Below are 16887 nucleotides of genomic sequence, written 5' to 3' on the forward strand. Positions count from 1 at the left end.
CCAGCTTTTATTATACTCACAAACTTGAGAGGAATACAGGCATATCAAACTATTTGACCGGTTTCCCGTCTATCACCCGACCCGGGTTTCACCTTCCCTTCGTCAGGGGTGCATATCCCACCCATCAAGGGCGTGTTTTTTTATATACAGGTTCGGCTCCTCCTTCCACCTACATTCTCTTAATTTGCTTATGCGTTAAAACAAATATTTAAAACCTAAAAATACATGATTCAGATGATAAATAACATACAAAAAATGCATCATTTTTACATCTAAAAGAATATTGTCAAACAAAATCTCATCCCCTCTTAACAATGACATCTCTTTCCATTTAATAATCACGTCCACGTATGGCCAATTAGAAATCACTACCATGATCCATTCATAAAACCCCAGCTGCCCCTCCCGTAGATACCTATTCACACCATCCACTCTATACCTACTATAAGAATTTGTGTTTTTATATATAATTCCCATTCTATACTCCTCTTCATAGAACATTATAATTTTACACACAGAAGACACACGGATATACAAACTAGCTCCTTCTCGGTAAAGAACGAGATGTTTCTTTTTATAGCAAACAGGGTTTCAAGTCTAATTCCACATTTAACCCTAAAGGTTGCAGGGTACCCAATTTGTAGATCCACTATCTCACGGCGATTGATCTTAGCGATTGGATCCTCCCCCCGCCATTTATTAGTCACTCGCTCGACTCCAACAAACTTTGACCCTGATGGGTTTTTATTATGTGCTTTTTTGAAGTGTGCCGAAACACATTGGGCCACATTTATCATTACACTTACAGATTACTCCACTTTTACATATGTCCAAAGTCACTTTTGGCTAAGTCAGATTTATTAATGGTCCTTTAATACTGTGATAAATGTGGTTTGACGGTAGCAGTTTATACTTCGGTAAGCGGCTTTACAAAAGTCACACGTCTTTCCGAAAAAGTTGCATGTTCTATTTAAAAGTCGCATAAGATAAGCGTAGTCCTCACTGGAGTGAAATTGCGCAATTTTTTGCGACTTTTTAAAATTGTCGCAATAGTAAATCTGTCTAGAGATTCATTTACATAAGAAAACATGCCAACTTTCAGAAAACTGGTGAGCATAGCGCAGAGCCAATAAAACTCGCAAATTATTGCGCAGTTTTAGCGATTGCGCAAAAATTTGTGACTTTTTTTACTCCATTATTTTGACGAGCTAATGATAAATCTGGCCCTGTGTGTTTCTAGTCCCTTTTTTATATTTCTGATATGTTCCTGTATGCGAGTTTTTAATTTTTTCACGGTTCGTCCTACATACTGGAGTCCGCATGGGCACTCCAGCATGTAAACGACCCCTATCATTTCGCAGGATAATTCACCTTCAATCCTAAATGTACCCCCATTGCTTCTAGATACCACTTCAGTTATATTGCGCATTCTATATTATTTCTGACAGTTTTTGCATGGCATACAAAAACTGCACCATGTGAACACATGTTTTTTGCCACCTTCTTTGTTTAAAAGCAGAAAGCTGTGTACAAGCCAATCTTTCAAGTTGGGTGCCTTTCTAAATATAAAATCTGGGTGGGCTGGGATCACTTCCCCCAGCACAGGATCATTTTTTAAGAACGACCAATTTTTCTTTATAGCATTTTTGATTGAACCCATGTTGCAATTGAATTGGGTAATAAAGGAGAATTTATGATCTTTCTCCTCTCTACTGTATCTTTCCTCTTCAACCCCTATTTCTTCCCTACATTTCTCTAGATTTTTCTTTCTATATCCTTTTTCCAAGAAGCGCTTCTGTATCATATTACTCTGTTCTCTATAGGTTTCTATCTCTGTACAGTTTTGGTAGATTCTATTAAACTGTCCCTTTGGGATATTTTCAATCCACGGACCATAATGGCAACTAGTAGTATCAATATATGCATTTACGTCCGTGGGTTTAAAGTAAGTCTTGGTCTTTAATACACTATCCTCCACAAATATAGTGAGATCCAAAAAATTTATGCTCACTGGGCTTATGGTGCTGGTAAAGTTTAAGTTCCAACAATTAGTGGTAATACGTCGCAAGAAGTTCTCCAGCCCCAATAATTCTCCCTCCCAAATACACACAGTTTACCCTTATCTTGTTTTACATTCAATATGGGGTAAATATATTCACTTTCCCACGCAGCCATGAACAAATTTGCGAAACTGGGGGGCGAATTTCGCCCCCATCGCCGTATCGGTTAACTGTAAATAAAAATTATTCATAAACCAGAAATAATTATGGCTTAAACAAAAATCAATACACTCAATTAAAAATTTACCCTGTGCTCCAGAAATGCTAGAATCACTTTTCAGTTGATCCTGCACTGTCATTAACCCTTTTTCCTTAGGGATTATCGTGTATAAGGACGTCACGTCTACTGTGGCTAAGTACATGTTCTCAGTGAATAATCCAAAACTCTTCAGAACTTTCAACACATCACCCGTGTCCCGCAGGTATGAGGCTGTGGTAATTACATATTTTTGTAAGTAATAATCTACATACTCTGTCAGCCTACTTGTTACTGAATTTATTCCCGAGACTATGGGTCTCCCCGGTGGGGCAATGAGGATTGTATGAATCTTAGTTGGTATAATACTGGTATGACTGGATATTTAATGCTCAGATATTCGTATTCTTTTCCATTTAATATACAGTGAGGAACAGTATTTGAACACCATGCGATTTTGCAAGTTCTCCCACTTAGAAATCATGGAGGGGTCTGAAATTCACATTGTAGGTGCATTCCCACTCAGAGACAGAATTAAAAAAAATAAAAAAAATAAGGAAATCACATTGTATGATTTTTAAAGAATTTATTTGTCTTGCACTGCTGAACATAAGTATTTGAACACCTGAAAAACAGCAAGAATTCTGGCTCTCAAAGACCTGTTACTGTGCATTTAAAAAGTCCACCTCAACTCCACTCATTAATCTAACTTAGTAGCACCTGTCTGAGTTCTTTAAAGACACCTGTCCACCCCACAGTCAGTCAGACGCCAACTACTACCATGGGCAAGACCAAAGAGCTGTCAAAAGACACCAGAGACAATATTGTGGACCTCCACAAGACTGGAAAGGGCTACGGGGCAATTGCCAAGCAGCTTGGTGAAAACAGATCAACTGTTGGAGCAATTGTTAGAAAATAGAAGAGGCTAAAGACAACTGTCAGTCTCCCTCGGACTGGGGCTCCATGCAAGATCTAACCTCGTGGGGTATCACTGATGATAAGAAAGGTTAAAAATCAGCCCATAACTACAAGGGAGGAGCTGGTCAATGACATGAAGAGAGCTGGGACCACAGTTTGAAAGGTCACTGTCGGTAGAACATTACGCCGTCATGGTTTCAAATCATGCATTGCACGGAAGGTTCCCCTGCTCAAGTCATCACATGTCCAGGCCCGTCTGAAATTTGCCAATGACCATCTGGATGATCCAGAGGAGGCATGGGAGAAAGTCATGAGGTCAGATGAGACCAAAGTAGAACTTTTTGGTCTAAACTTCACTCATCGTGTTTGGAGGAAAAAGAAGGATAAGTTGCATCCCAAGAACACCATCCCTACTGTGAAGCATGGGTGTGGTAACATCATGCTTTGGGGGTGCTTTTCTGCAAAGGGGACAGGACGACTGCACTGTATTAAGGAGAGGATGAATGGGGCCATTTATTGCGAGATTTTGAGCAACAACCTCCTTCCCTCAGTCAGAGCATTGAAGATGGGGGGTGGCCGGGTCATCCAACATGACAACGACCCGAAGCACACAGCCAGGATAACCAAAGAGTGGCTCCGTAAGAAGCATATCAAGGTTCTGGAGTGGCCTACCCAGTATCCAGACCTAAATCCAATAGAACATCTTTGGAGGGAGCGGAAACTCTGTGTTGCTCAGTGACAGCCCCGAAACCTGACAGATCTAGAGGAGATCTGTGTGGAGGAGTGGGCCAAAATCCCTGTTGCAGTGTGTGCAAACCTGGTCAAGAACTACAGGAAACGTTTGACCTCTGTAATTGCAAACAAAGGCTTCTGTACCAAATATTAACACAGATTTTCTCAGGTGTTCAAATACTTATGTTCAGCAGTGCAAGACAAATAGTCTTTAAAAATTATACAATGTGATTTCCCGAATTTCTTTCTTTAATTCTGTCTTTCAGAGTGGGAATGCACCTACAATCTGAATTTCAGACCCCTCCATGATTTCTAAGTGGGAGAACTTGCAAAATTGCAGGGTGTTCAAATACTTCTGTTCCTCACTGTACCTTTTATTATATCCTTTTTCTAAAAGGGCCTCTATTTCTCTCTTGAACTCCATAGTCAGGTCTTTTTTCAACACTTTATAGGTAGACTTGTCATCCAATAACCTCAGCATTTCTGCCTCGTATTTTTTTCTATCTAATACCACAACCCCATCCCCTTGTCAGCGGGTTTTATCCCTATCTCAGCTTTCGATTCCAAAGCTAACAGGGCTTGTTTCTTCTCATGCTTTAAATTATAATGTGTAGGTTCAGTGTTATTATTCTCTAATTCTTTCAATACCCTTCTTCTAAAAGCCTCTACACACTCATTCTCCTTAATAAGTGGACAAAACCTAGATTTTTCCCACAACCCAGAGTGAACTGCTGTCTCTCCCTATGTTCCATTATTTTCGTTTTTTGGTTTTAAAATGGCATATTTCGCTATATTTAATTTCCCTATATACTTGTGCACATCTAAAAAGGTCTCAAATTTGTTCATCGTTCTGAACAAATGGAACAAAGGGAGAGGACAGCAGTTCACTCTGGGTTGCGGGAAAAATCTAGGTTTTGTCCACTTATCAAGGAGACTGAGTGTGTAGAGGCTTTCAGAAGAGGGTTATTGAAAGAATTAGAGAATAATAACACTAAATAAATAACATTATAATTTAAAGTATGAGGAGAAACAAGCCCTGTTAGCTTTGGAATTGAAAGCTGAGATAGTGATAAAACCCGCTGACAAAGGGGTTGGGGTTGTGGTATTAGATAGAAAAAAATACGAGGCAGAAATGCTGAGGTTATTGGATGACAAGTCTACATATAAAGTGTTGAAAAAAAACCTGACTACAGAGTTCAAGAGAGAAATAGAGGCTCTTTTAGAAAAAGGATATAAAAAAGGAATATTAAATGGAAAAGAATACGAATATCTGAGGATTAAATATCCAGTCATACCGGTATTATACCAACTCCCTAAGATTCATAAAATACTCATTGCCCCACCGGGGAGACCCATAGTCTCGGGAATAAATTCAGTAACAAGTAGGCTGACAGAGTATGTAGATTATTACTGACAAAAATATGTAATTACCACAGCCTCATACCTGCAGGACACAGGTGATGTGTTGAAAGTTCTAAAGAGTTTTGGATTATTTACTGAGAACATGTACTTAGCCACAGTAGACGTCCTTATACAGATAATCCCTAAGGAAAAAGGGTTAATGGCAGTTCAGGATCAACTGAAAAGTGATTCTAGCATTTCTGGAGCACAGGGTAAATTTTGTGTATTGATTTGATTTTTGTTTAAGCCATAATTATTTCTGGTTTATGAATAATTTTTAGTTACAGTTAACCGATATGGCGATGGGGGCGAAATTCGCCCCTATTTTTGCAAATTTGTTCATGGCCGCATTCGGAAAGTAAATATATTGACCCCATATTGAATGTAAAACAAGATAAGGGTAAACTGTGTGTATTTGGGAGGGAGAATTATTGGGGCTGGAGAACTTCTTGCGAAGTATTAACACTAATTGCTGGAACTTAAACTTTACCAGCACCATAATCCCAGTGAGCATACATTTTTTGAATCTCACTATATTTGTGTAGGATAGTGCATTAAAAGACTTACTTTAAACCCACGGACGCAAATGCATATATTGATACTACTAGTTGCCATTATGGTCCGTGGATTGAAAATATCCCAAAGGGACAGTTTAATAGAATCTTCCAAAATTGTACAGAGATAGAAACCTATAGGGAACAGAGTAATATGATACAGAAGCGCTTCTTGGAAAAAGGATATAGAAAGAAAAATCTAGAGAAATGTAGGGAAGAAATACAGGTTGAAGAGAAATGATACAGTAGAGAGGAGAAAGATCATAAATTCTCCTTTATTACCCAATTCAATTGCAACATGGGTTCAATCAAAAATGCTATAAAGAAAAATTGGTCGTTCTTAAAAAATGATCCTGTGCTGGGAAAACCCAGCCCACCCAGATTTTATATTTAGAAAGGCACCCAACTTGAAAAATCGGCTTGTACACAGCTGTCTGCCTTTAAACAAAGAAGGTGGCAAAAAACATGTGTTCACATGGTGCGGTTTTTGTATGCCATGCAAAAACTGTCAGAAATAATATAGAATGCGCAATATAACTGAAGTGGTATCTAGAAGCAATGGGCGTACATTTAGGATTGAAGGTGAATTATCCTGCGAAATGTTAGGGGTCGTTTACATGCTGGATTGCCCATGAGGACGAACCCTGAGAAAATTAAAAACTCGCGTACAGGAACATATCAGAAATATAAAAAAGGGACTAGAAACATAGTGTTTTGGCACACTTCAAAAGAGCACATAATAAAAACCCATCAGGGTTAAAGTTTGTTGGAGTCGAGCGAGTGACTAATAAATGGCAGGGGGAGGATTCAATCGCTAAGATCAATCGCCATGAGATAGAGTGGATCTACAAATTGGGTACCCTGCAACCTTTAGGGTTAAATGTGGATTTAGACCTAAAACCCTGTTTGCTATAAAAAGAAACATCTTGATCTTTACCAAGAAGGAGCTAGTTTGTATATCCGTGTGTCTTCTGTGTGTAAAATTATAATGTTCTATGAAAGAGGAGTATAGAATGGGAATTATATATATAAAAAAAACACCAAATCTTATAGTAGGTATAGAGTGGATGGTGTAATAAGGTATCTACGGGAGGGGCAGCTGGGGTTTTATGAATGGATCATGGTGGTGATTTCTAATTGGCCATACGTGGACATGTGATTATTAAATGGAAAGAGATGTCATTGTTAAGAGGGGATGAGATTTTGTTTGACAATATTCTTTTAGATGCAAAAATGATGCATTTTTTTGTATGCTTTTTATCATCTGAATCATGTATTTTTAGGTTTAAAATAATTGTTTTAACGCATAAGCAAATTAAGAGAATGTTAGGTAGGTGGAAGGAGGAGCCGAACCTGTATATAAAAAACACGCCCTTGATGGGTGGGATATGCACCCCTGAAGAAGGGAAGGTGAAACCCGGGTCAGGTGATAGACGGGAAACCGGTCAAATTGTTTGATATGCCTGTATTCCTCTCAAGTTTGTGAGTATAATAAAAGCTGGTTTGAGATTAGCACTCATTGCGGTCCTTCACTATCTTTGCCTATCTGGTCTTGACCAATATAGGAGAGGCGAATAGATGTGTGGCAAGAAAACTGTAATTGGCGTATTGATGAATGTCGGCACATGCTGAAGTGGTCTGAGTGGAGCTATTGGAGAGCAGAGCGGTTTCAATATTGTGAACAGTCATGTGACCTGGTTTGTTGTCTTGCTGACATCACCTCGACAGGTGAACTGCCCTTTGATGTGATGTCAGCATTGAGTGGCAGAGTCAGGGAGGGGCTACCTCTGTTGTCCAACCCCCACCGATCCGATACAGATCACTTATCATAAAGATAGGTCATCAATATCTATATCCTGAGAAGCCCTTTAAGAAAACAACCTTGACACAGAACTAATATTTTTAGGGGGAATGAAGGTCTTCAAAATCTTACCAGACTTCTCTAACCAGCAAAAAATACATTCATTTTACAAGCAGCAGGGGGGGAGTGAGAGATGATATGAAATTCCACTCAAAGCTAAATTAAAAGCTTCACTAGATATGGAACAGTTTGTTAAATTAAATTAGATGGATTTTTAAGAAAGTTAAAATAATGTATAGAAATTAGGGTCTGGAGTATGTTTGAAGACATTTTGTTCATACGCTAGAGGTGGAGGGTTAGTCTATATAAAGAAACTGATGCACTGTCGGGTAAAATACAGTTTAACTGGCAAGCAGATTTGGGTAGAGAAATATGCCTCAATATTTTGAGCATGATTCTTAAGGTTTCACACAAAATAACACAATATTTTATTGTACATAGATTACACAACACACCTTATTTTCTGTACAGGATTGGATCTAGGGAGATGGGCAACTAAGCCAGTTCTACTTTACACCAGTTTGATAAATGACCCCATATGTTTTTGTTATTTGTTGGCAGGAGGGTTATATTAAAGAACTGGATTATAAAGGATGACCTAATGTGATCACTTGGAAATCCCTAGTAAATGAAATTCTGAAAAAAAGGGAAAATAAATGGGCTAGAAGAATTTGGAAGGTTTTATCTACAGTATATGCGAGGCATGATTGAAAAATGAGGAATAAAAAGATTCTTCTCCCAAACTTTTTTTTGGGCATTTCCTCTCCCCTGCTCCTTATAGTGCGGGGCGGGGGTTAGTGGGTGTTTTTACTCTTTTCATTGGGGGGAAGCTTGTGAAAATTGCTCATATGCGGTATAATTGTATTTATACATTGTTAAAATACTTACATTTTAATGCTCTATCCATACAGCATAGAAATGTATTGGCTCAGTGGAGCCAAAATTTGTTTCGCCCGAGGTACCAAAGTCCAGTTCCGATTGCTATTTTAAATTGTTTTTAAATACGCAGATATGCATACAAGTAGGAATTAACCAAAGTCTCGCACAACTTCAGGCGAGAAGAACTTTGGCTCCATGGAGCCTATACTTTTTAATGTTATACGATGCAGCATTAAAATCTAAGTATTTAAACAAATCAACTGATGGTCGATTTACTGAAGCCTAATTTCTACAATACAGAGAAGTAATAAAATTCTTATTTCTACACTCATTGCATCAATAAAGGTAGAAAGTTACAAGGAAGATCTGGGAACCTATCATAATGCTTTTTTTTATAAAGTTGGCTTAAAATTTTATTTCTTACTTTTCTCCATAAAACCTTTCAAAGAATCTCTCTTTCCAAACTTCTGTTTTCTTCTCCTTTTCAATTTCTTGTCTAATGCGCATTTGCATTTCTGGAGTGAACTCTCCTACGAAATAAATCAAAACGTTTTAACCCAACAACTTCCACAAGTAAAGGCATTGGTGGTTTTCTTCACAACACTAGCTTAATAGGTGGAAAGAACAAAGTGTTCTGTCATCCAAGATGGTCTCACCACTGTTCAGACTACCTGATGCACACTATGCATTTCATAGTCCAAGACACTTCCTGCTGCCCTCATACTAGAAGTGCTGGCCAATTTCAGGGTAGGACTCGTCAAGTAGAAAGTATCCTGGATGACCAAATACATAATGTCCAGATGATAGTCTGAGTAGTGGCGTGGACATCTTGGATGACAGAACAGGAGCTCGGGAATCTCTGCAGCTGAAAAGGTGGGCGCCAGATAATTGTTCTACTTGTGCCCCATTTAATGTGAATTCATTATCTTGAACTGGAGGGTCGCCTTAGAAGTGTCTGGATTTGATGCTACAATGCATTCTGTTTAACAGCTGGTTCTAGAAGTTCTAATCATATTGCCAATTCTGTAACATGAACTTCTGGACTGAAAGGTGATGGTAAAAACTAAAAATATCAACTGCATGCACAGCCATTTACCAAACACATAACAGTTTTAATGAAAACAATAAGACTTATATTTACCTTCTGATAATCGCTGTTTCCAGCCTTGAGCTGCATATGCAAAGAACTCATTATTCAGAGCAGAGTTACTAAGACGTAAAGCCCCATCACTTCCCATCTGGAAGGAGAATGGGAGAGGACTTATGAAAGCAATGTTCTTAATATGCGTAAAAGCAATTTTTTTCTGCATTAAATAGATATGTTCTGCACAATACTAGACTATGCACACAAAAAAGTACAAAAAGAGAACAAAAAATATTCCAAATATTATATTAGCCAGAAATAGGCTTTCTCTGGACAATAAAACTTTTGCTTTGGAGTTTGCAAGGAAACAATGGAATTAGCACCAGCGATGTTGGTTCCTGGGATAAAAACTAATGAAGAGTAGCAGGCGGCATAAACGGTAGAAATCCTAGATTTAGAAGGATCGCATGACACCTTGTGGTCACGTTGTTATGGTGCTTTATCTAGTCTTCATCAGGTGACAATACTTGTACCTTGGCAACAAATTGAGACCGTACAAGAACAAAGTAAATGTAAGAAAAAAATAAAGAGCAAAAATGCTAAAGAAAAAAATCAGAATACAGTACATAATATGCTGTCTCTTAACCTTGGAAACAAGTTATTGAAATACTCATTCCCTTATGGTAGTAGTCAGTGACTGTGGCATGAAAACCCTACTGTTATAAAGGTGCAGAACACAGTTACAGTATTAGCAGGCATGGCCATGTAACTGTACAGATACATTACTCTTAAAGGACTTCTGTCACCAGAATCATTGCAGTGAAATGGGCTGACCTGCTACATGTGCTCAGGTTAGCAGAAGCTAGCAGTCTTGGACCCATCCCCCATCTGTGGCTTTATTTCGGAGAATAATGAAATATATGCAAATGAGCCTCTTGGAGCAATGGGGGCATTGCCGTTACTCGTAGAGAATCTGCGCTCTCTGCACTTTGATTGACAGGACCAGGCAATGTAAACTTCACTTCTGGCCCTGACTTCTCCTAGTCTCGCGCTAGACACTGGTATAAGGAGCAGTACAAGAGAGAGACTCGCTAGCAGTTCTTCTCTGTACTGCGCCTGTGCAGAGTACTGAAGTGTACGGCAAAGGCGCGTGACTAGGAGAAGTCAGGGCCAGGTGTGATGACGTGTACACTGCCTGGCCCTGTGCAGGGGGAGTAGCAGCAGAGAGAACAGAGTCTTTAGGAGTAACGGCAACGCACCCATTGCTCCTCGAGGCTCATTTACATAGATAAAAAGTTTAGTTGTCTCAGAAATAAAGCCACAGATGAGGATGGGACCAAGACTGCTAGCTGCTGCTGACCTCCGCACGTGTCGCAGGTCAGCCTGTTCACTACAATGATAATGGTGTCAGAAGCCCTTTAATTGTTGAATCGTATCAAAATTGAATTAAAGGAATTTTCCGGGATTTTGATACTGATCACCTATCCTCAGGAAAGGCCATCAGTATCTGATCGGTGGGGAACAGACACCCAGGACCCCTGCCAATCAGCTGTTCGAGAAGGCACCAGCGCCCCTGTGAGCGCAGTGGCCATCATGGAACTTACAAGGCACAGAGCCATACATTGTATAGCGGCTGTGCTTGGTATGGTGCTCAAATTTATTTACAAATGGTCCTTAAGACCCATGGGTGCCCTATTCGTTTCATATGCCAATTATTAAAACTGAACATTTAATGTGTACATATTTGAAGTGTAAAAAAAAAAAAGAAAAATAAAGATAATTAAAACTAATCAGCTGTGTCACATGGTTTTTATGTATTTCCTTGTCTTTTGTATATATTTTTTCCAAGGTATTATATATCTCCAGCTTTTAACAGGGAGCTGGTAGCTGCGCGCTGACTACCCGTTCCCTAGTAGCTAGTCCTACACTATAGTGTCACTGTAGTTCTCATTAAGTTTCTTCAAAAGAATCCATCTGTACACACTGCTTAAAAACTGCTCAAACACTGCCACCAACATGTTTCACCAGATAAACTGGCGTCCTCAGGGGATTCGGGCATAGAAGTGAATGGGACTGAGCGTGATACTGAGTACAGGCGCTATACAATGTACGTTACTGTGCTTTGTAAACACAGAGAAGCCCGAAGCGCTCAGTGTCGGTGCCTTCTTGAATAGCTGATCGGAGGGGACCCCGGTGTCAGACCTCCACCGATCAGATGCCGATGACCTAATCTGAGGATGGGCCATCAGTATACAAATCCCAGAAAACCCTTTTTAACATTTCCTATGTATAACTGGTATAAAGCACACTGTAGAAGCAGTTCAGTAAAAAAGTAAACTTAAAGGGTTATCCGACCCCTGAAATTTCCCCTTCCCCCATATGCCCGGGTCCCTCACACAACATGTACGTACTTCTCAAGCATGCACGGCTGCCGCTGCATCTCCCCGTCGTGGGGATATAAACATCTGGCGTCGGGTTGGGGAGGGGTTAGCCAATAGCAGGCGGTGATGGGGACAAGCCTCCCTAGCGTCACCAGCGATGCTAGGGAGGCTCGTCCCCATCACTGCCTGCTATTGGCTGATCTATGCCAGCCAATTTATGTAAAAAACGTGAGTGTGCAAATAGTCTTGTCATGTGAAGCTCCCAGCGTTTACATCAAACAAATACATCGCCCTCCTTTTTCCTGACGGACACCAAATGAGTACAATATGCCCTTCTTCAGGCTGGTTTATGGTGGTAAATAGGAAAACACATTACGGCTGATGGGAGACATATGCTGTAAAGAAATGTGAACATAACCTGAACACAAAAAATACAAATTAAAATAAATTCGGTAAAAAGTGTCTGGTCATTAAAGTGGCATTCCAGGATATTGTTATTGATGGTCTATCCTCAGTATAGGCCACCAATATCTTATCGATGAAGGTCCGGACACTTGTTTCGGTGTAGCTCCAGCACCGAAAATACACAGCTCGGTCCACTGTGTATAATGGACAGAGCTGGTTACTGCAGTCCGGCTTCCATTCACTTCAAAGGGAGAAGCGCTGGACTAACCAGCTCTGTCCAAGACACATTGGACGGAGCAGTAGAGTTCCAGTGACGGAAATTTACTGAAACAGGAGATCGTTGAGAGCGCGAAGTGTCTGACTATATCTCGCTGATCAGGTATTGCTAGCCCAATAATAACAAATCCCTGAGGTACCCCTTTAGCAGCCATAATCCCTAGGGAGCTGTAACTTACTCACCTGTCTATCTACTTCTGGGAGTAAGAGCAGGAGGTACTGCTGAAAGTGCTGAGGTAAAGAAGCAAACGTATGCTTGTTTATTAAAGCCCTCAGGTTAGTGTTGACTAAAATTGATCCTGGAGTTTCTATGTCAATATCTTCTGCTTTGGTCCATTTCAAATGCCCTAAAAAAAAACAAAAAAATTAAGTCAGAAGGGATTGCGTTAATTACTGTTCTTTTATATCAGTTTTACATAAAGTGTACAAGTGGTATATGCAGACAGGCTCTTCTGAACGGAAACAGGCAGACAGGCTTTTAGATCTCAAAATGTAATTTTGCCAATCATGATATACATTTATCCAGTCTCTTCATCCACTGAAGCAGAACTGCCATTTAACATATGTGCATTTTATTTACCGTTGTAAAAAACATTTCCACAATAATGCATTTTTTAAATTAATATATAGTCGAAAGGAAAACCATGTATATTTTCTTCCTATATTCTTGCCTGTTGGTACATCACTGTCATAAATATATGCTAAAACTGAACTGCATCTCCATTTTTAAGGCTTTTTGCAGTATACAACCATATTATCCTTTTTTACGGTAAAATCTGCTCCCACGAGTCGTGCAACCAATCTGGAAAAGCAGCATTGCAGGGGAAAGCATGGCGGATGCTTGGGCCTCTGACAAGACCCAAGGTAAATTTCAAGCTATAGGTAATACAATTCAGTCAATAATCGCTGTGGGACCCTGATAGAAAGGAGACTAGTGGAAAATAGACAACAGGAAAGCATTTTCCGCAGACATATATAATCTGTAATACAAAAACTGTCCGCATCAAAGATACCCAAGGAGAGCATCAAAAGTAGGAATCTAGACCAGCATGCTCATGCTAGGCGTTACTGGAGCATTATAACTGCCTCATCTGGAATCTCATTAAATATCATCCACTGCATGCACAGATTTTTTTCTGAATTTCCTGCACAAGAATATCACACCTATTCTTAGTATAGACTATCAATATTAGATTGAGGGGAGACGGATTCTCAGCATCCTGGCCTATGAGCGGATAGAAGCGCCATTTCTCTCATGCTAGAGCTGTGGCCTCTGCATTGTTTAGATAACACCACCTACTTAGTAGTAAAAATCAGACATCAAATAATACATGACAATCTCTTTAAGGCAGCATTTACATCACCGTTATTTTTCCAGTCTTTTGATCCGTCAGAAGAATGGAAAAATAAGGGGGGAAAAACGGATCCTGTGGCATCTGTTTGAGCCAGTTCCATTCAAGATCCTATTTTTAGACTGAAAAAAGTCCTGTATGCAATCATTTTTTTCTGTCTAAAAAACGGATCTCAGAAATGTGCACAGGATCCGTTTTTTTTTTTGTTTTTTTTTTACAGGATGCGTTTTCTTCTATATTTTTCTGTTCTTCTGATGGATAAGAAGAAAGGAAAAGTAACAGTGATGTGAAATCTCACTAACAAAGCTAGACCCAGCGTTGCACCTCCCATGGATCCAGAAATCTTCACATTTATCGCTTCACTTGCTCAGCTAGAGTGCGTCTCCTTTCTCAGGAGAGGTGTCCTTTCTGCTGCTGCTCACTCCCTGTAAGGGTATAACCACAGTGCGCAGTCGTGGGGCGTTTGTGATGCAGTCAATAGGCCACTGCTGCCTCTTAGTTAACCACCGAAGACCACACCTTCATTACTGTGCGTCCATTAACAATGTAGACCGGCTATACAACTGCGCTGTATGCCCTGTCACATGATCTACCACAATTTATGGCTTGTGGAAGTTGATCAATGGAACTGAGCATGTGCGACCACCTTGGTAAGTGGACATGCACATTATTATATTGATTAAACACCAGAGACATTATTATAACGAATATCACAACTGGAGCATTTTTGTAACAGAATCCAAATGTTACTAGCCTTTTATTAACTATATTAAAATTTTATGGAGGCACAACCCCTTTAAATAAGACAAAGCTGCAATACCCAGCACCACTGCCACTATGATATTGGTAGACTGCCCCATGTATATACTGAAGAGGCCATAGTGCTCGCATGAGGGCTGAGGCCCCTTAAAACCTCTGATCAGTGGGGCTGGAAATCCTCTTTAAATACCGTCCCCCGATAATAAGCCCTAGCGCTATTTTGCAGGAGCACTCAACTAATGGCTCCTAAACTTCCATGAAACTGTGGGCGGGCAGCGCAGGCTTCAGTGAATTAGCCTTCAGTGAAGCCGCCAGTCCGCGCATACATTGCGGCACTAAGCAGCACCTGAAGGGTGGGCTGGCAACTTCACTAAATGCTAAATTATGCCGGCAGCCTGCGCTTCCCTTCACTTTTATATTGGCCGGGCTGGCGGCTTCTCTGTATATCCTGTACTGCCGCCAGCCCGCACGTTCTTACTTACATGAAGGAGGCAGCAGGAGGATCTCCTTCTCCTCTCTGCTGCCTGGAGGAGCTCCCTACATCTCTCCTGTGCCGTATATGGTCTCCCTGGTACTGTAGATTGTTGCCTAGGTCCCTTGGGTAAGGACAGCTCAGGGGAAATATAGGGTACCAGAATGAAAAATGTGTGGCAAATATGACTATAATCCCACTCATCCATAGGAATGCACCCATGTAACTGCAGTATATGGGTGCATTCCTGTTCTGTAATTGGCATGTGTCTATATAAAATATGTTCATGGAGCCAAAATAAGCCCTACCCCAATAATAAGCCCTAACCCTTTCTTATTTTTGGAGAAACACGGGTATTATTCTTTGAAATCCTGCAGCAAAAATGCCACCGATAAATCAACAGACCTTCTGGCAGCAGGACCCCCAAAACTGACGAGATGAAGCAGATAGGATATAAGCCTACACCATGTTTTTTTAAATTTTTTTTTTATGTACAATGATTTAAAGGGAATGTGCCATCAGAAAATGACCTATTGTTTAAAATCACGTTTTCATGTTTAACATATTCTTAAATAATTTTTGATGATGTTATGTTTATTTTCAACATCTATATTAAAACAAAAAACATAAATTCCTGCAGTTTTGGCACTGGCCACTAAGCCTAATAATAGGCGCCAATATGTACAGATCACTTTACTGCAGTTACCTGCCTATCTGTCATTCTAATCCTGCCTGTAATGATAAGGAGGTATCACCTCTGTGTATAGATAAGACAAGATCCACCATTCACAATGGGTGATTGTCAGTTAATCTAGTCTTCCCTTGTACAATGACCTCCGCACAGGTCACAGAGCATGCCTAGAAAACTTTCCCAAAAAAGTCAATAGGGTCAGCTCCATGGACCATGTGGCTGCCGTAAAGCAATTTCTTAATGCTTTGTAAAGACGGCAAGATAGCCGTCCCCATAATCATGCACAGGAAAAATAAAAATAAAATCTGTAATCAGAAAATAAAAAGACATTAGAAAAAAAGGAGATGTGTTACCATCTGGTTTTAACTGGCAAATACATTTTTGATGACACATTTCCTTTAAAAAGGAAATGGAAAATGATCAGGATAAAGTACAGATCAGACTTGAATGGTCTTAAATATTCTGGGCTTTTCATGGTTTGTTCCATATTGTAACATCAGAGACTTGATTCAGTGGTTTTACAGAAAACCTTCTTATCTGTCAAGTAAAAGTAGTCCAGGCAACCATAAACAGTACATCTGAAGAGGAAACGCTGATTGTAGCTCGCAAGCATATCATCAAGGGAACACTGTTTATTAACAAAAAATGTCAGCCTGTGGCTAAGATCAGCGTACCAAGCTGGAAATTAGTACGTCTTTTCATGATAAATTCACTCACACACAAAATAAGCGCCAAGATCCATTTATACTTCAGCAGATTGACTTCAACACATAGTAGGGTAACAGCAGGAAAAGCTTTAGTTTATTGTACGTATTCAAGAAGCTTTAAAGCTTAAAGTCTATGTTTGCCTTTAAATAACAAGTTTA

General features: G+C 39.8%; 1 protein-coding gene across 2 annotated transcripts in view; it reads right to left on the reverse strand.

The window, feature by feature from the left end:
* The window catches only part of ASXL3 (ASXL transcriptional regulator 3), a 164266-nt gene that overhangs the window by 25713 nt on the left and 121666 nt on the right, over positions 1 to 16887 (reverse strand). For both annotated transcript variants that reach the window (XM_040432534.1, XM_040432533.1), the window contains 3 exons: positions 12931 to 13094; positions 9743 to 9839; positions 9026 to 9131 (listed from right to left, as the gene is read on the reverse strand). In XM_040432534.1, the coding sequence (XP_040288468.1) occupies positions 9026 to 9131; positions 9743 to 9839; positions 12931 to 13094 (367 nt within the window). The remainder of the gene's footprint in view (positions 1 to 9025; positions 9132 to 9742; positions 9840 to 12930; positions 13095 to 16887) is intronic.

This window comes from Bufo bufo, chromosome 5, assembly GCF_905171765.1.
Source record: "Bufo bufo chromosome 5, aBufBuf1.1, whole genome shotgun sequence".
NCBI classification, from domain to species: Eukaryota; Metazoa; Chordata; class Amphibia; order Anura; family Bufonidae; genus Bufo; species Bufo bufo.